The sequence below is a fragment of the Eimeria tenella genome, genomic scaffold (genome assembly GCF_000499545.2).
Source record: "Eimeria tenella Houghton genomic scaffold, Eth_scaff233, whole genome shotgun sequence".
In the NCBI taxonomy this organism is placed as follows: domain Eukaryota; phylum Apicomplexa; class Conoidasida; order Eucoccidiorida; family Eimeriidae; genus Eimeria; species Eimeria tenella.
The window spans coordinates 1-14875 of NW_013544206.1; the positions used below are offsets into that span (position 1 = coordinate 1).

General features: G+C 49.1%; 2 protein-coding genes across 2 annotated transcripts; both read right to left on the reverse strand.

Moving 5' to 3' along the window:
• Positions 1-366: 366 nt before the first annotated feature.
• ETH_00016710 (uncharacterized protein) lies at positions 367-2595 on the reverse strand (the record flags this gene model as incomplete). Its single annotated transcript, XM_013379349.1, has 1 exon — positions 367-2595. One exon carries the CDS (start codon positions 2593-2595, stop codon positions 367-369), a length of 2229 nt encoding a protein of 742 aa, XP_013234803.1.
• An 8066-nt stretch (positions 2596-10661) lies between these two features.
• On the reverse strand, positions 10662-12086 carry ETH_00016715 (uncharacterized protein; the record flags this gene model as incomplete). The annotated part of the gene is made up of 1 exon (XM_013379350.1): positions 10662-12086. One exon carries the CDS (start codon positions 12084-12086, stop codon positions 10662-10664), a length of 1425 nt encoding a protein of 474 aa, XP_013234804.1.
• Positions 12087-14875: the final 2789 nt, after the last annotated feature.

The following is a 14875-nucleotide window of genomic DNA, read 5'->3' on the forward strand; positions in this document are numbered from 1 at the left end:
ACAAAGGCATCCCCGCTATCGCATGCTCTCCCAAAGCTTCCCTGCCTTTTCCTTAAGCTCAACCGAGCCCGTGCCGCATCGAAAACGAGCGTATAGCGACTTTAATGGGGAGAGGATTCGGCGTGCGACCGCGTTGCACTAAGGAAAAAATCACTGTTGGCGTGCGCGCCTGGACTAGCATGTCCGCTGCGCCTGCAACATGCATAGTGGCCGCTGCAGACTACAGAAGACGCAGCAAAAGAAAAGCATTGAGCTGCTGTTTAGCAAAGTTTGCAGCTAGGCGATCGGGGCTCCGCTGTGAAAAGCACGATTGGTTTTCAGCCGAAGAGATGGCGAATTGAGCGTCGTGCTGCTTCGCGGAACCAGTCAGCCGCCGCCCCCATTATTGGTTCGATCTTTTGCATCGTTGCCTAACCAAGCTGGGTATGTGTCATCATGTATCCAAAGAAGCCACAGAGGATGCCTGAACTGGGTATATTCCCGTACTTTCCTGAAAAGTATACGCTTCAAGTCAACAATCTCTTCAAGTGGCGGGCGTATCCCCTTTTTGTAAATCGATAATGCGGCGCTCAGGCGATTAGCCAATCTAATTCTTTCCCGTGCTTTCTGGGTACGCATGCTCGAAGCAGGAAAGGCAAAATCTGTAACAAAGCTCTGTGCGAACGGTTCCCACCAGCTCCCAACGTCCATTTGGTCTCCTAGGACCTCAATTGTGGACACCAGATAATCAAATGCCACAAATAATGACGCTAGTTTCCTAACGATGAAATAGGGTGACCTTAGTCTCGTGATCGTGGCTAGCTTGGCCTTTGCGTAGCAGACCAAACGCTCGGCCTGTATAAGGAGAAACTCTGACTCTTTAGGAGTTAAGACAGACTTGGCAAATAATGTGCGCATCGCCTCGTAGATTGGTAACGGGCTACGCTCAATCGGATGTTTTGTCAAGGAAAATTTCCTGCGAAATCCACCACGTGCGTCTTGCAGCTGTGCGACTGGCAAACGCACATACGGATGCAAACTTATGTCCCATGCCGCGTGGCTCCCAGCATCTGCAACTGTCCTCTCCACGGCTGGAGCAAAAGCTGAATTATTCAAGGGCACTGAAAGGTCAGCAGCACGTCCTCCCAGAGATGCCACTTCGTACATGCGTTGTTCTTGAGACTGAGGCGGAAAATTGTTTTTCAAGGGCGGCGTACTTGCGCTTCCGCTCGAAGTCCTGCTGACGTCACTCGTGTCAGAGATTGAACCTCCAGTCAGAAGTGTCCTCGCGCCAAGTTTGAACGTGGGTGCAGCAGCAGTTACGGGATTGGTTGCGTCTTGCAGTCCCGTGGCCACATTGCCCTCAGCCTGCGGAATTCGTTGGCTGCCTGTTGGATAAATGCCACCGATAAGTTCCTCAGCCCACAGATCTGCACCTAGAAGGTCCCGTGAAGCAGCACTTTCACCGCCGCTTTCGAATTGCGAGGGTAACGGGACAGCTACTTGATCATGAACAAACTTGGAAGTATTGTGGCCTGGGTCGGCAGAATAATGTGTTAGGCCTTCCATAGCGGTTCCAAGCCGCCGTTTAAAAGGTACGATGCCTTGCAAAGTGGTGTTTGCATATGCACTGCCATGTGGGCCTGAAACAGAAGAGCCAACTTGCTTATGGGGAAATAAATCGGAAAAATCGTAACCTTTGTAGGCTGAATAACCTGACAAGCCTTCCAGTGCCGTTTCCTGTCGTGCCTGTTCCTGAGGTTCCCGTGAGCCACGCGGCAAAAAGGCTCCCTCTAGCACGGCTCCAGGGCACCTCGATTCATTACCAGCGTTTGGAGCACCGCCACGCGAGAATGAGGAAGCAGCTGCCTCCCCTGCTTTGTAGAATGTGGGCGGAGCCGATGGAAATATCGATGTTCTCGATGGCATATTTTCAACCGTTGATGTGACTTTCTCGTGATATCCTTGCACACGCTGAAATGGCAGCTGTGGGTTCATGCCCGACCTGGCGTCAGGAGCTGAAGCATTAAGGTACGCGCCGCATGCATCCTTTGTAAAGAGCATGTAACGTGTTTCAGCAGGCACCAACTGCTGCGGCGTTGTCTGATAAAAAGGGCCAAAGCCAGGCGGCAACCGCTCTCCAGGGACGCCATGCGCGTTAGGTTGCCCAGCAGGATGTAACGAAGGTGCCGTTCCTCTACCTGAAATACTCGAGAAATGTTCTGATGCTTCCTCTCGAGCTCCCCAGTGTCCATGTGGCCTCAGCGATTGTGAGTTTTCGCTTTGAACTTCACCTGCTTTTTGTGAAGAGCAGCTTTCTGGAAACCGCGTGGGGACCTGCTGCGACGTCCGTGAACTTTGCTCTGGAGTCCGTTCGAATGCTTCTGCAGATTCATATAGCATTGAGAAGTACCTAGCTTTCGTAGCTGCGGGCTCCTCCTCCAGCTTAGGCGCATCATGAGAAATGCCAAGTTCCTCTTCAAGTGACACGCACTCCTCCAGAATATCAGAAAGGTTGTTTTCATTCCTGAGCCCCGAAAGATTGCGTCGAGCAAGCCCAACGCCTATGGCTCTGTTTCGGCGCACATAACATGAGCCTAGCCAAGCCAGAACCATCACAAGAGAAGCAACCGATGCCAGAATCACGGTTAAGGATAGGCTGCGGCGTGGTTGCTTTGGTCGTACTCCGAGACCACGGTTACTCCACAGCTGGTCAGTATACTGTGGTTCCAAAGAGCTGAAACAGTCCGGCGTGCCACTTGAAGTATATAGTAAGGAATGGATTACGGCCTGACGGTTAGCATTCCCCCCTGCTGGATTACTTCTTTGAGCAAGGAAGGGAGCGTGCATTTCTGCATTTGGTAAGCGAGAACACTCAGTACAAGTTGATACTTCAATTGTTTTCCGGGTTATTGAGTGATGGATTTCTTCCTTCTCACTGCGGCAATAAATATACTTCCGTTGCACTCTGCAAACACGGACAGAGCAGCTTCGCTGCTACAAAGACACGTAGCCCTCGATCCTCTTGCAAGACAGTGATATGTTTCGCTTTGCTGAGCGTCAAATTCGCTTAGATCAGCACCTGCTATTTAACTGTTCGCGCAAGCACGGCACAACATACAGCTGCAGTCGATGGTGTTCTCGCTCTCCCGTGGAATGCTTGGCCCGCGCACTACAGTACTACTGCGATGCTCAGTGAAACTTGAAAAAAGTGCATCAATGGGGTAAAATGTAGAAGAAAGACGCCTATATAACAGAAATATAGAACTGTTCACCGCGATCTGTCCACATGGCCGATGCGGCTGCTCCCGACAGTGTGTTTCGAGGGAGTGACCTATTTAAAGGAAGTGCGACATCTATTCATCGCTGAAGGTCTAGCTTACATTTTGAGGCGTTTCGTGTTTTCCCGCATGTTAACACAGCGGTATGATACCATGCCGCCTGTTTCGCCTGCGTCGTTTTTTGCCAGAGACAATTGCAGCACCTCTGGTGAAACCCGACTGGTTTGCGCAGCCCCATTGCCGTTCGCGTCTTCATTAGAACGCAAGCTGCAAGTCCTGGAACTCCAGGGACAAATTTTTAACTTCCAACTCTGTGTTTACTCGGTGTAATGAATTAAACTACACCGATTGGGGATTACGCCCTGAATGAGATATGCTTCCCTCGCTGTTGATTCCGTTCCATACAAAGTTTTTAGTCCTCTTGGTCGCTGATCGTTGTACTGGAATTATACTTTTCACCTCATGAAGCGATTTTTTTTTAAAATGGAAGCCCTGTTTGACGATTTTATCTTTGAATATCCTTTTGCACAGTATTGGTTATGTTCAGGTCCACAAGTTCTACTGCGGCGTACTCATGAACGGGGCTCCTTCAAAAACTTCTAGTGCCTCAACTTTAAGTTTCAACTTCTAAGATTGTCTGTTCTGCATTTCAAGTGCCCTCTAGTGATATTTTAGCATTGTGTCTTCCCCGTGGCATTCTCTGCAGTACTGGCGCCTCCTCCTCTGCTGGCAATCGTTCGGCGGTTCAAAATTTCAGAATCAGAGTTGTTTCAGGTGTACACCTCGTGGAGTTTCTTTCAATGTACTTCTAAACTTACGCAACAACTTCAACATCCGCCAGGATGCACCAAGACCCGACTGCATTCGTGGAATTTTCGCCCACTGCTTCCAAAAAAATTTCCGTACTATGCCTCTAGTCTGAGGTGTCGTTCTTCGGTACAATTCTCATGATGGGATTTTGGGTACGACTGGTATGCAGCGAATCTACTTGTATCCTCTTTGGTTCTCGCTTTCGTTCGGAGAAAAGGCTGCTGCTTTATGGTGCTTGTTCGCTTCTTCTTTGCTTTGTTTACGTAGTTGTATTGTCACTTACAATCTTTGATGCAATAAGTTCGAAGATCTTGGCGTGAGCCTCGCTGCAGTGCTCATAACAATGCCTTGCCGGCTAGTATTGCTCCAGCAATAGTATTGCATGTATAGGCTTCGCTTGCATTCCAGCTCAGCTTCAGCGTATGATTTCAGAGACATACAAGTGGTATCTATACGTGCTATACAGAATTTCAACTGAGGAAGTTTCGTCATCTAACTCAAGTTTGCTTCCACCCTCTCTTCATTGAGGCCAACTGGACTTGTCTCGGTCCTCGTCAGCTGTTGGCTAAGAAAGCTCTTCCATCTCTTACTCCATATATGCAACACCAGCGACGCAAGTTGGGCCCCCCTCATTTGTGGCCGTGCCTCAAACTTCGGTGCGCTCACATCCGTCGACCCTAATCCATGGGTTCCTGGGGAAAGGGCAAGTAGACGCAGCCTATGAGTTTGCTGCAAACTTCACCTCTCACTCGTCTTACCATTGCAGCATTCTACGCTCGCCGTTTTTGTTTTCCTGACATTTCTTCCTCACCTGCCTTTTATTGCAACTTCCCAATGCATTTTTATGTCCTCATCCCCTGGTTTGTCGCTGGCAGTCCTCCGATGAACGCATCTGCTTGCCATTGCTAGAGTTGCCGTGCGATGGAACTGACTTCCGCAACTGCTTTGGCGACGTACTGGTGCATACAGATGCTCAAGTGGTGTGAAATGCCGTATGTTACCAGACAGATACAACATGAGCTCTCTCTTTTCACAAAGATGATTTGGGAGAGAACACAGTGACTATTGGGCGGGCGCGTGTATTTGGTGTGAACTGTGTTGTCTGGAAATATACTGAATAATATAGCTCACAGAACACTAATGCAGTTGCTCGCCGCCACCATCAAGTCTCGTATCATTCCGGGTCGCCCCAGTTTGCAGCGCCCAGGAAACCCACAAATTGATGCACATGCCAAAATGTAGGGTTACGTATCTTAACACGGATGCATGTGGCATCCTGTTGCCGAGTGCCCCTGCAGTGTCCTTCTGCGCCGTGAGAACGCTGACAAGCTTCGCAAGGCATGCTTCGAGGATCGTCTTCGCGAACGCTTCGCGTACTTGTGCAGGGGATATAAAAGGCTACCCTGTGTATCGCTGTGGTTGATCTTTCTCGTGGCTGTAGTGTCCAAATTTTGGATGCTGTGTGGATTACTTCTGCAGTGTTTTCTCATTCTTCAGTATGATGTCCTGTGCAACTGCATTGTAAGTAGCCGGTGCTCCGGATTGTTGTTGAGCACTTTATTGCTCAAATTTTGTCTCAAATTCGCTCTCCATCCGCTATATCTGCTGAGTAATCGTTCTTTATTTGGAAGTGTGCTTTTCGTCTGTGGACGGTTTCATGCTACTACTGCTCCAGAATCCCTCAAATTAAGGTCCTGGCGAGTGGTGCGGAGTTTTCCACCGAGACACCAGTAGCTCTGACTGCGCCCTGAATGCACTCTCTCCCGTTTGCCGTACTCGCCTGATAGTGTTCAGAGCTTTATGGAATTGCGAGGCATTGTGAATAGGAAATTTCTACTACTTTTACTTCTGCGAAGATGCCAAGTGGCCCAGTCTATGGCATGAAGGCATATTGCCATAGGCAGGTGCTCCTTCCTTTGTAGCCTTTCCACTTGTAGCCTTTCCAGACTACCTTTCTATTTCCGCTTCTGAATTTCTCGTCGTAGCAAATTTGCGGGTTCCCGCCGGCGAATTTACTACGAAGCCGTTCCAATGAGTGGCTATTTAGACCTTTACAAGTGTAATCTTCTTTCCTACGCCGGCTTTCCAGCCGCAAACTGTAGTCGCTGCGAATAAGATGGCAGTTACTTTGACCCGTTGCTGCGGCGGTGTTTCTGTGTCTTCGGAAAGATACCACCAAATCAATCCACATTTCTATACCTTTTTTATAAAATGGGCGAAGCTTTTGCTTCCTTATATTTCGTGACACTTCGTACGTCGCACTTCGAGATGGGCATTGCTTTTCTAAAGGTCCTAAGAAATAGTTGTATCATTTTCTTCTGGGGTTTTCTGCGATGTGGTGGTTATGGCGTATTCGCGATTTGCTTATGACGCATTCTGTTCGTGTGTCCTCTTCCTGCTTCCTGCGACTTCCCTGTACGCTTGTAGACTTATGCTACTACACACGATAATTGTCTCATAATAGAATGCATGCGTTGTTTTGGAGCTGCGCTGGCACCTTGATTGCTGGTGATGCTCACTTCTCAGTGGCGCATCCATCAGCTCGTTTCTGTAGGTAGTCGAGTCCTTGTCCTAGGTTGCTGATGCTCATCCATTTCGTTTTGGAACGCCGGGGCCTCAGTATTAAGCTGGCTTGTTGTTTCGTCTTGAATCGCTGTCGACGTGCCGAAGGGAAAGATAGACAGCCCATTACTTCCCATGGGCGGTAAACTTCATGTGTTCCATTGGCACTTGACGGCGATATCAATCCTACAAAGCAATTTGTGCTACGTTGCAGCGTTCGTACCTTACCTTCCATGCAGTTTCAGCTCGCGAATGCTCAAGTACCTTCAGCTTGCGCTGAGGGTCTTTTATCCGGTGTGTATCTTCGCAAGGTCCCCAAGTGCCCAACGCATGCTCACAACTTTCAACGGGGCCTTAACTGTGTTCTTTAAACTGGTGCTTAGGCCAAGTGTTAGTTCGAACTATCTGAATCTGCCTGATATTGCTCATTTTCACGGTCAAACGCCAGGAAAAGAGTGCAAATTTGTTCGCTTCGCCGCTAGCGTTGGTGCGCAGTTGCAAGCATATCTTTTCTGTAGTATTAAGCGTCCTGGTCTGGTAGCCTCAAATTCAAATTTCGCCATTGCACCTCTTGCCATTTTTGCGAAACTCAGTTTATTCTCAGCAAGATATTTGGAAATACTGGGAATACGCTGATTATAGTGCGGGATCCGTGCAAGATCCCCCCGGAAGCTGGAATACTTCTGCTCTAATGGCCGTATTAGCAACCACTAGAAAATGCAGAGAGTTACGACACACATTGTTAGACTCATATCATTAGCTGTGTGGTCCTGCCTTGATCAGGCGAAGGGCCAAAAACCCTTTCCGTTTAATAAGTGCCACTAGCAGGCCGCACAAGCAGGCAGCCGATACGCGCTCGTCTGGGCGACACTAACTTGGGGAAAAGCACAAGCAACACGCTGCCAGCACTGCAGCGGTTGCTGGAGAAATGCCCTTAATGATGATCCGATTACTGGAAGAGAGAAATCGAAGGCGGAGGGTAGTGCTCACAGCTGCATACGATAAGCGAGTGGGAGTGCAACCCGTGCCTTTGTAAGTTCCTCACACAAAACATCTTGTCCTAAGTTCCCAAAAGATTTTGTGGTCGATGTAGGCTCACAGAGCGTGCCCATCGTCAGCTCGTACGAAAACTTTTTTCCTGTGTGTGTTGACTTCCATTGTCCGTACGCTTGTAAGCCTGGGCCGAAAATGTTTGTTCGTGTTGCTGCCTCTGTGGAGCGATCCCGCCCTGCTAGCCTTGCCCACTTAAGCAGCTGGCTGTCTTCCCTGCCGAAGCGCAGGCGCTCAAGTACTGATTCTAGCAACTAGTTTCACTACTAGCCTAGCTAGCTTGGGCCACGAGTGTAGACACCAAGCATGTACCCCAAGTCGGGACTGGCGAATACGGGCCCCTCTGCAGCCTGTTCTCTGCGCGACAATAGCAGTTTATTCAACAAAAAAGTCCTCGGAATTCGAAAGTCAGGAATCATCATCTGCACAGTAAATAGAACAGCCTGGTTACTATTTCTGCGCTCACACAGTGCACCAAGCCCTAACTTTGTGCCAATGCAACTTCTCTTTTGCAGGCTAATATAAGCTACTGGCACAGCCCCTATCACCTCGGCTTCCAGAGCTTCTTTTGGTTACCGAGTTGCTCCTGGCTCCAGACCCTGAGCTCGGCTGTAGAACCCAGCATATCGAACCTCTCAGGTATCTTTTGTTCGTAGCTCACGTTGCAGTTGTAGACAAGCCTACTTATCTCACATCCCAAGGGCATCCTCAGGCTCAACTACAGGACCACCTAAGGACGGTGCTACACGTTCCTATTTTTGCCTTTTTTTGCTGCTTAGACACATCAAGACACTGGTATCCGACTCTTTGGACAATATTTTTTTCTCACTGTAGTTACTAGCACTTCAACGAAAGCCTCCGGCAATAAGTCCCATACTCCGTTTTACTAGGGCTACTAGGCGCTAGTGTGGGCGTAGCCAGCCTTTAGCATTAGTTATGCAGTACACTTTTGCTGCCTTAATGAACTATATTGTAGTTTGTTGTCGCTTCCAGGTCCCTCATAACTAGGGTATCCAACTAGCTGAGAAGCCCCTCATAGATGGTAGAGGCCACTGGCCAAAGTAAAATTCATCTTCTTGTTTCATGTGACTTCCATGCTTGTGGAATGCAGCCAAGACATACATGCCGCTGTCAGGAGCGAAACTTAAGTCTTACTGCAAGTACCGAAGGCAGCTTTTGAAGCAGAACGAGCCACAGTTGTATATTTCGACTGTTACGTTTGTGAAGTTTTGCTTTTCATCCACATTTGCTGTATATCATTTAGGGCAGTAATTTGCCTTTTGCCTATGATCAAGGATCAAAAGACCTGTGAATACTGGGCAAGCTATTTACTGCTATGTTCATCGCCGGTGGCAATCTTGGGCATTCAGCCGTTTACGCTGTGGACGCTCCAGTGCAGCCTTTCCGTAGCATTACGAACGGAAGAGTCCTGAAGGATATGATTTGCTTGCTGGTTCGTCGCTGGAATTCGTTCTTTTTTGCCAAGATGCTTTTGGACGCGCTTTGCAATGTGAAAGATTCAAGTTTGGCACATCTTTCTATGCTCTAGCAAGTTGTTCGCATTGAAAATGCATGCGAAGCCATCACGTATTTTTTATGTTTATCATCATCATTTAAAAGGATTTCCAAAAGAAAACAAGGTCGGTAGTTCCGCTCGAGTTCGCATGGTTTTTGCACTTCCGTTGCATGCGCTCAAGACATGATTTCAGTGTTTTCTATGCCACCCGCATCCATCTAAACTGTGGCTTCAGCGCGCCATCGGGGAAATGTTAATGCCTGGAGGAAAGCTTGGAACTCCTTCGAGACTCTTCGGTCAACATTTTCGAGCCATTCCCACTTTGACGATCTTTTGGCCATTAGGAGCTTCCCCAGATGAGTCCCGTGCTATTGCTTGACTATTCCACATAGAAATAAGCGGCAGATTTGCTAGCCTTATAATTAGTTATGCAGGCCATCAGTACATTTTAGCCTTCTGCAGCTCTTGCATGGTGCAGCCTCCTACGTAGCAGCGTGGGTCAAATACTGCACCGCACTTAGTAACCAACGACTCTCTTCTCTTTGAAAAGAGTCCTTGATTACTGTGTCGCAGGCCTCAGACTCTTTGGAGAGAGTCATTAGTCCGTTGAGCACACAGTAGCTGTGTCTTGGCTCATTTCTGTGATTCCGCGTGCAAAACTTGCGTCTGTGGAAGGCTGTATTTCAAGGGGCTGCTTCCTAACGGCTGGTTTCTAAGGTGACACTTTTGACTCTGTAGAAGAGTCATTTGTCAGCGACACAACTTGACCAAATGCTCCATCAAATATGTTGGGTGCCATATATGGAAAGGCCATCGAGCAAACTGCAGAGCGTCTTGCATGTTACCATACCATCCACCAACCTGCTCAAGAAAGTCGCATTATGAGCAGGTCTCATATTGTGATCACCGATTGCTCGTCGTATCCCAATTCGGCATACTCCGAACACTTTGGAGGGCTGGCCCCCGTAAAATAGGTGCAGTGGGCTACAGTTTGACCCTCATCAGTGAAGCCATAATTCTGGGCAAATTTGTTGTAAGAAGATGCAGTCAAGGGACAAATCCAGCATGAGCTAGCCCCATGAACTCTGTGAGGTGGAATTGACGGGGAAACCGTGCTACTCACCGAATTTTTCAACCTGTCGTCGGATATCCACCGCTTGTTATTGGAAGGCTGTGAAGGGCACATACTGATTAAAGAGTAACAGCATCGCCTCGCTGGCCTTACGCAGCTAGTCTAAAGCTGCGTCAGTGACAACTATGCACGTTTACAGAACTACTCGCAGAGTGCTTAAATGCCAGGGCGCGTAATACACTTTGTACCAGGTGTGACCGAGCTTGGGCTCATTCGAAGGTGCGGCTGTGACAAAGGAGGTGCTCGATTCTCTTCTAGAGAATTTCTTCCGAATAAGCAGTTCTGCTCTCGTTGGCCGAGTTGGACTACTCGTCTACCATCTACCTTCAGATCACCCTGCGAAATCTTCAAAAAATCTCTGGTCTTCTGCTCTCCATACATCAAATAAAGCGCTCTTAAAAAATGGGTGGGAGTATGGAGAGCAAAATAAACGCCGTTTAAGGTCAACACGCTCTTGGTTATCAGGCAGCTTTCCCGACTTCAAAGTATTTAAAGCGCTGACCAGATCCCTGATGAGACTAACATTGAACGTCTCGTGCCGCCTTTTTGGAGCAGTTGGTAAGTTGAAGGAGTGATCGTGGACTGGAGATATCAATCTGTTCCACCAGTTACCTTCAGGTTTCTGCTCCAGAATCATTAGTGTTGAGATAACCGTCTCAAATATCAAAAAGCGAATGCCTAGCTGCTTAACGATTTTTGCTGGACCCTTATAGGGAATCGGGTGGCTTTGATATACGACAGTGTTAGCCACGAGCCGTTCGGTCACGCGAACCAAGTGGTCTAATTCCATTGGGGAGAGGATGACCTTCGAGAGCAGAGCGTGAGCCTCATGCACTAAGTGCATTGATGAAGTACCCCCGGTGTGGTTTTCCATAGCAGCCTCGAAATTGGCACGGCTTCTGAGCCCAGCACGGCTCACTCGCGGAAGATTGCAAAAGGGATGATGCAACGAGATTCCTTCGTTTTCCGTTGAGACTTCCACGTAATAAGCTACAGGCGGAGCAGCTACTTCTGCATTTTGTGCATCTAACACAGACCCTAGCCACGCTGATTCATCGTCAAATGAAGGAGCAGGTATAGACCCCCGTGGTGCCACTGTCGCCTGACTTTTCGTCCCTCCAAAAGCAACAGCAGTCGAAGTAGTGCGCCGCCATAGTAGCAGCAACGCTTCAGCTGCTTCTCGCTCACTCGAAGCTTGCTTCTCCCTTGAGCCTGGGCCTTCCGCTGACGGCGGCAGTGCATCTGCAGACTCCATCGGACGAATCTGAACACTTAAGTGCCCTCCGTCTCGTGCGGCGTGCGGACCTTCCTGAGAGGCGGCATCAGCATCTCTTCGGAGACGTTTTGCTGGAGAAGGCTCCATCTGTGGATTTCGGTGTGATGCACGTGGCTGGTCGGAGGAGGGCGAACCAGCGGCCTGTTCATCCAAACCGTGCTCACACGTCAACTTGAGACCAGCTTTGGTGATGTCATCTTCTGAGAGCCGACGATGAACGAATCGTGTCCCCAGCGCCACAGTCTGAGCTCTGGAACAGACGGCTACAAGCAGAACGATTGCTGCAACAGATGCCAAAGCAGGTAGTAAAATGGAGCTACGGCACGCCCAATAACGGGGCTTCAGCCGGTAGATACGAGAGCAGGCTAATGTGGTCACCTCAGATGTAGGGCTAATGTGGAGGTCGTCCTCTGTTTTTCTAATATTTTGAAAAGAGACACCTCCTGGATGAGACATGTGGAGACTGACTTCTGTCGCCATTGCTTAAAACCTACAGATTGAGCTCAGAAGCACTAGCCCAGAAAAGCATTGTATATATTTACACCAGATACGTATCAGGCAAGTGCAACTGTAAAAGGGGAACTGATTCCCACAGACGCGACGAGCAACCAGCACGGGGCTCTGTTGCGCGAGCATGAACCAGCTCCACTGCCTTGTGCCTTTCCTTCGGCCCATTCATTGGCCAAGTCTACGTCAACAACTTGACAAAAAAAATTTTGGGTCTTGAGGAAAATACGTTTTCAAGCACCTAGCAAATAGTGGGGATATATCCAGTCCCTGCGCAGTCCCTGGGAACTGACCCACAGAGTGCTGTAGCCATCAGTTACGCCTCAGAATTTCACAAGTTTACCCTATTTTTTCCGGCTTATGTATTTATGCCCACGATTTCGCTTTTGATTCTAGGTTCAAGGCAACTTCATACAGTGTTGAAATCATATGCCAGCCCTCTTGATGCTACACTTTTTTAGCAGTTGAGGGACGGCTGCAGATTGCGAGCATAGCCGATCTGCTCTGCTGGTTTAGACTATCAATTTGAAAATCTCCGTATTAGCAACCTGATGCAATTCATGTGTGCTACCATGGCGATTATAATGGTAGAAACCCCACGGGAGCTGCGCAAGCCGAGCAGTGCCCGTACTGTGGGGCTTCCAGTGAAGGAAGGCTTGTAGCCTCCAAGCCTCAACCAGTGCTTAGCCTTTCTTAAAGATATCTTTAAGCTAGCTGATAGCTGGAGACGTTTCCCAACGTGTCGAAAGCTGCTAGACACCACCTAAACGTGACAAAGCGTGGCAAATGTTGGTGCCAAAGTGCAGTGCACAACACTACATTGTTGAAAGGGAACAGCCGTCAGGAGCTGCATTTTTCAGTGATATGAGAAGAAAGCATGATCTGAATCATCTGAGCAAGAGAAACTGGCTTCTTGTAACAGATTAGGCTTAAGGTGCTCTGCAGCTAGCCAGGGTTTGGGCTGTGAGCAGTGGCAAGGACACACAGGCAGAAAGGAAGACTCCCTAGAGAAATCAGGGAAAACTCCATCAACAACAGTGCTCTATTGAGACTTTATTCGGTGTCTTCACCGCTTGGAGGCATGTGTGCACCTGTGTAGCCAGCTAGGACTACTGAAGGGGCTCAGCCGGGCCGAAGTCACATAAGAAGGGCTGCTCCAGCGCACGGTGTCACAGTTAGACATGAGAGCAGCGTCAATTTAACTTGTATGGGAATAGTAGCTACACAAGATTTTACTTGAAGTACACAGAAGACTAGGCTCTGGGAGCTTGCAGGCCTTCCGAACCCACCAGCAAGGCTCGCCCGCACATTTGAAACAAGAATGTTTTATTTGGTCCTCACAGAGCTCCAGGTTAATCAAAAGCACAAGCTGTTTCCTAATTTTGCATTGGCGGCACCTGGGGGATCTGGCTGACTATGCGCCGTACACTGGTCGGACAAGAGACCCGTGGTGGCTAGAGCCTAGGCGCGAGCCCAAAGCCCTAATCTCTAAAACGCTGAATTATGCAGCAGCTCGGCGCAATTCGAAGCTACTTTGGAATCGTTTCTAGTCCCAAACCATGCTAAACAGTAAGTTCTGCGAAAGTATAAGACCAGCTGCATCCACCTTCCTGTGCGTAGTGGATGCACTGTGGGAGCAACCGAAGAGAGTCCCAAGCATCTCTTCCTACAGAAAGCCTAGCGTCACTTCAGTCCACAATTGTGCTGCCTTCAATATTCAAGACGTCTTATCTTGGCGAGACGTTCATACACGGCCTAACAGTGCTGCGCGCTACAGCTGAGCTTGTGTAGTGCTGAGACACTACAGTGGGGCTGACTAGTGTCCTAGGGATAATATCTAGCTAGCGACCTGCAAGGGGCCGCGACACTGGAGGGGGACAGGAGCCCCCCCAATACATGAAAAAATAAGAAAAACCGTTAGTGAGTTCTAGTGAAAAACGTGAATTGTGCGGAAATCGTGTGGAGACTGGGGCTGGCAATATCGCCGGCACCAATGCGACCTCCCCCCCTAGGGTCTTGGGGGTTAGCTCCGAGAAGGGAGCGAATCGAAGACAGAGAACACACACACTTCTTGAATTGTCGTATTTCGACGGAATAAAGCGGTAGAGACCGAGAAATGGGGCTAATCTAGGTGTAGAATGTAGACCTGTAGAGGGACAGGAAACAGCGTAGTCGCAGCAGTAGGCGCCGCGCACTACATTTGGGGGCCGCTCCGGGATTGAAATCTTTATTCTTTCCGGACTTGGGAGTATAATTATCTTGTTTTAATGCCACGCACCTAGAAATCGTTGCTCGGTAAGGGATGCACCTCCGCAACGGACGCGTCATCGGTCCCACACCACAGGAGACTCCAACAATGTCGGTCAACAAGTTGCCGAGCGGGACACCCGCCCACCACCGCCACGCGACTCCGAAACCCACCGTGGCATAGCGGTCGCTTGGGCATAAGGAGGCGCCTCCGCAGGAGACACCTTTGCCCAACGTCACGCCAGGGGACAGTCCCTTCGTCACCTGGAACCAATTCCAGTCTGCAATGAGTGTGATTAGAACGGTAATAGGGGGAGCCGGAGCATCCGGCGCAACGACTCTTATACTACCTGAAGACGGCAGCACTATGAAGGCCTTTCTGAAGCGCATCGAGCGCCGGTACACCCAAATGGGATTGGAACCGCGCGAGTGGGGAAATGCACTTATTGACCACCTTGTGGGTCCGGCTCTAACTTATTTGATGTATCTACAGGAAACTATCGACCTAAGTGACT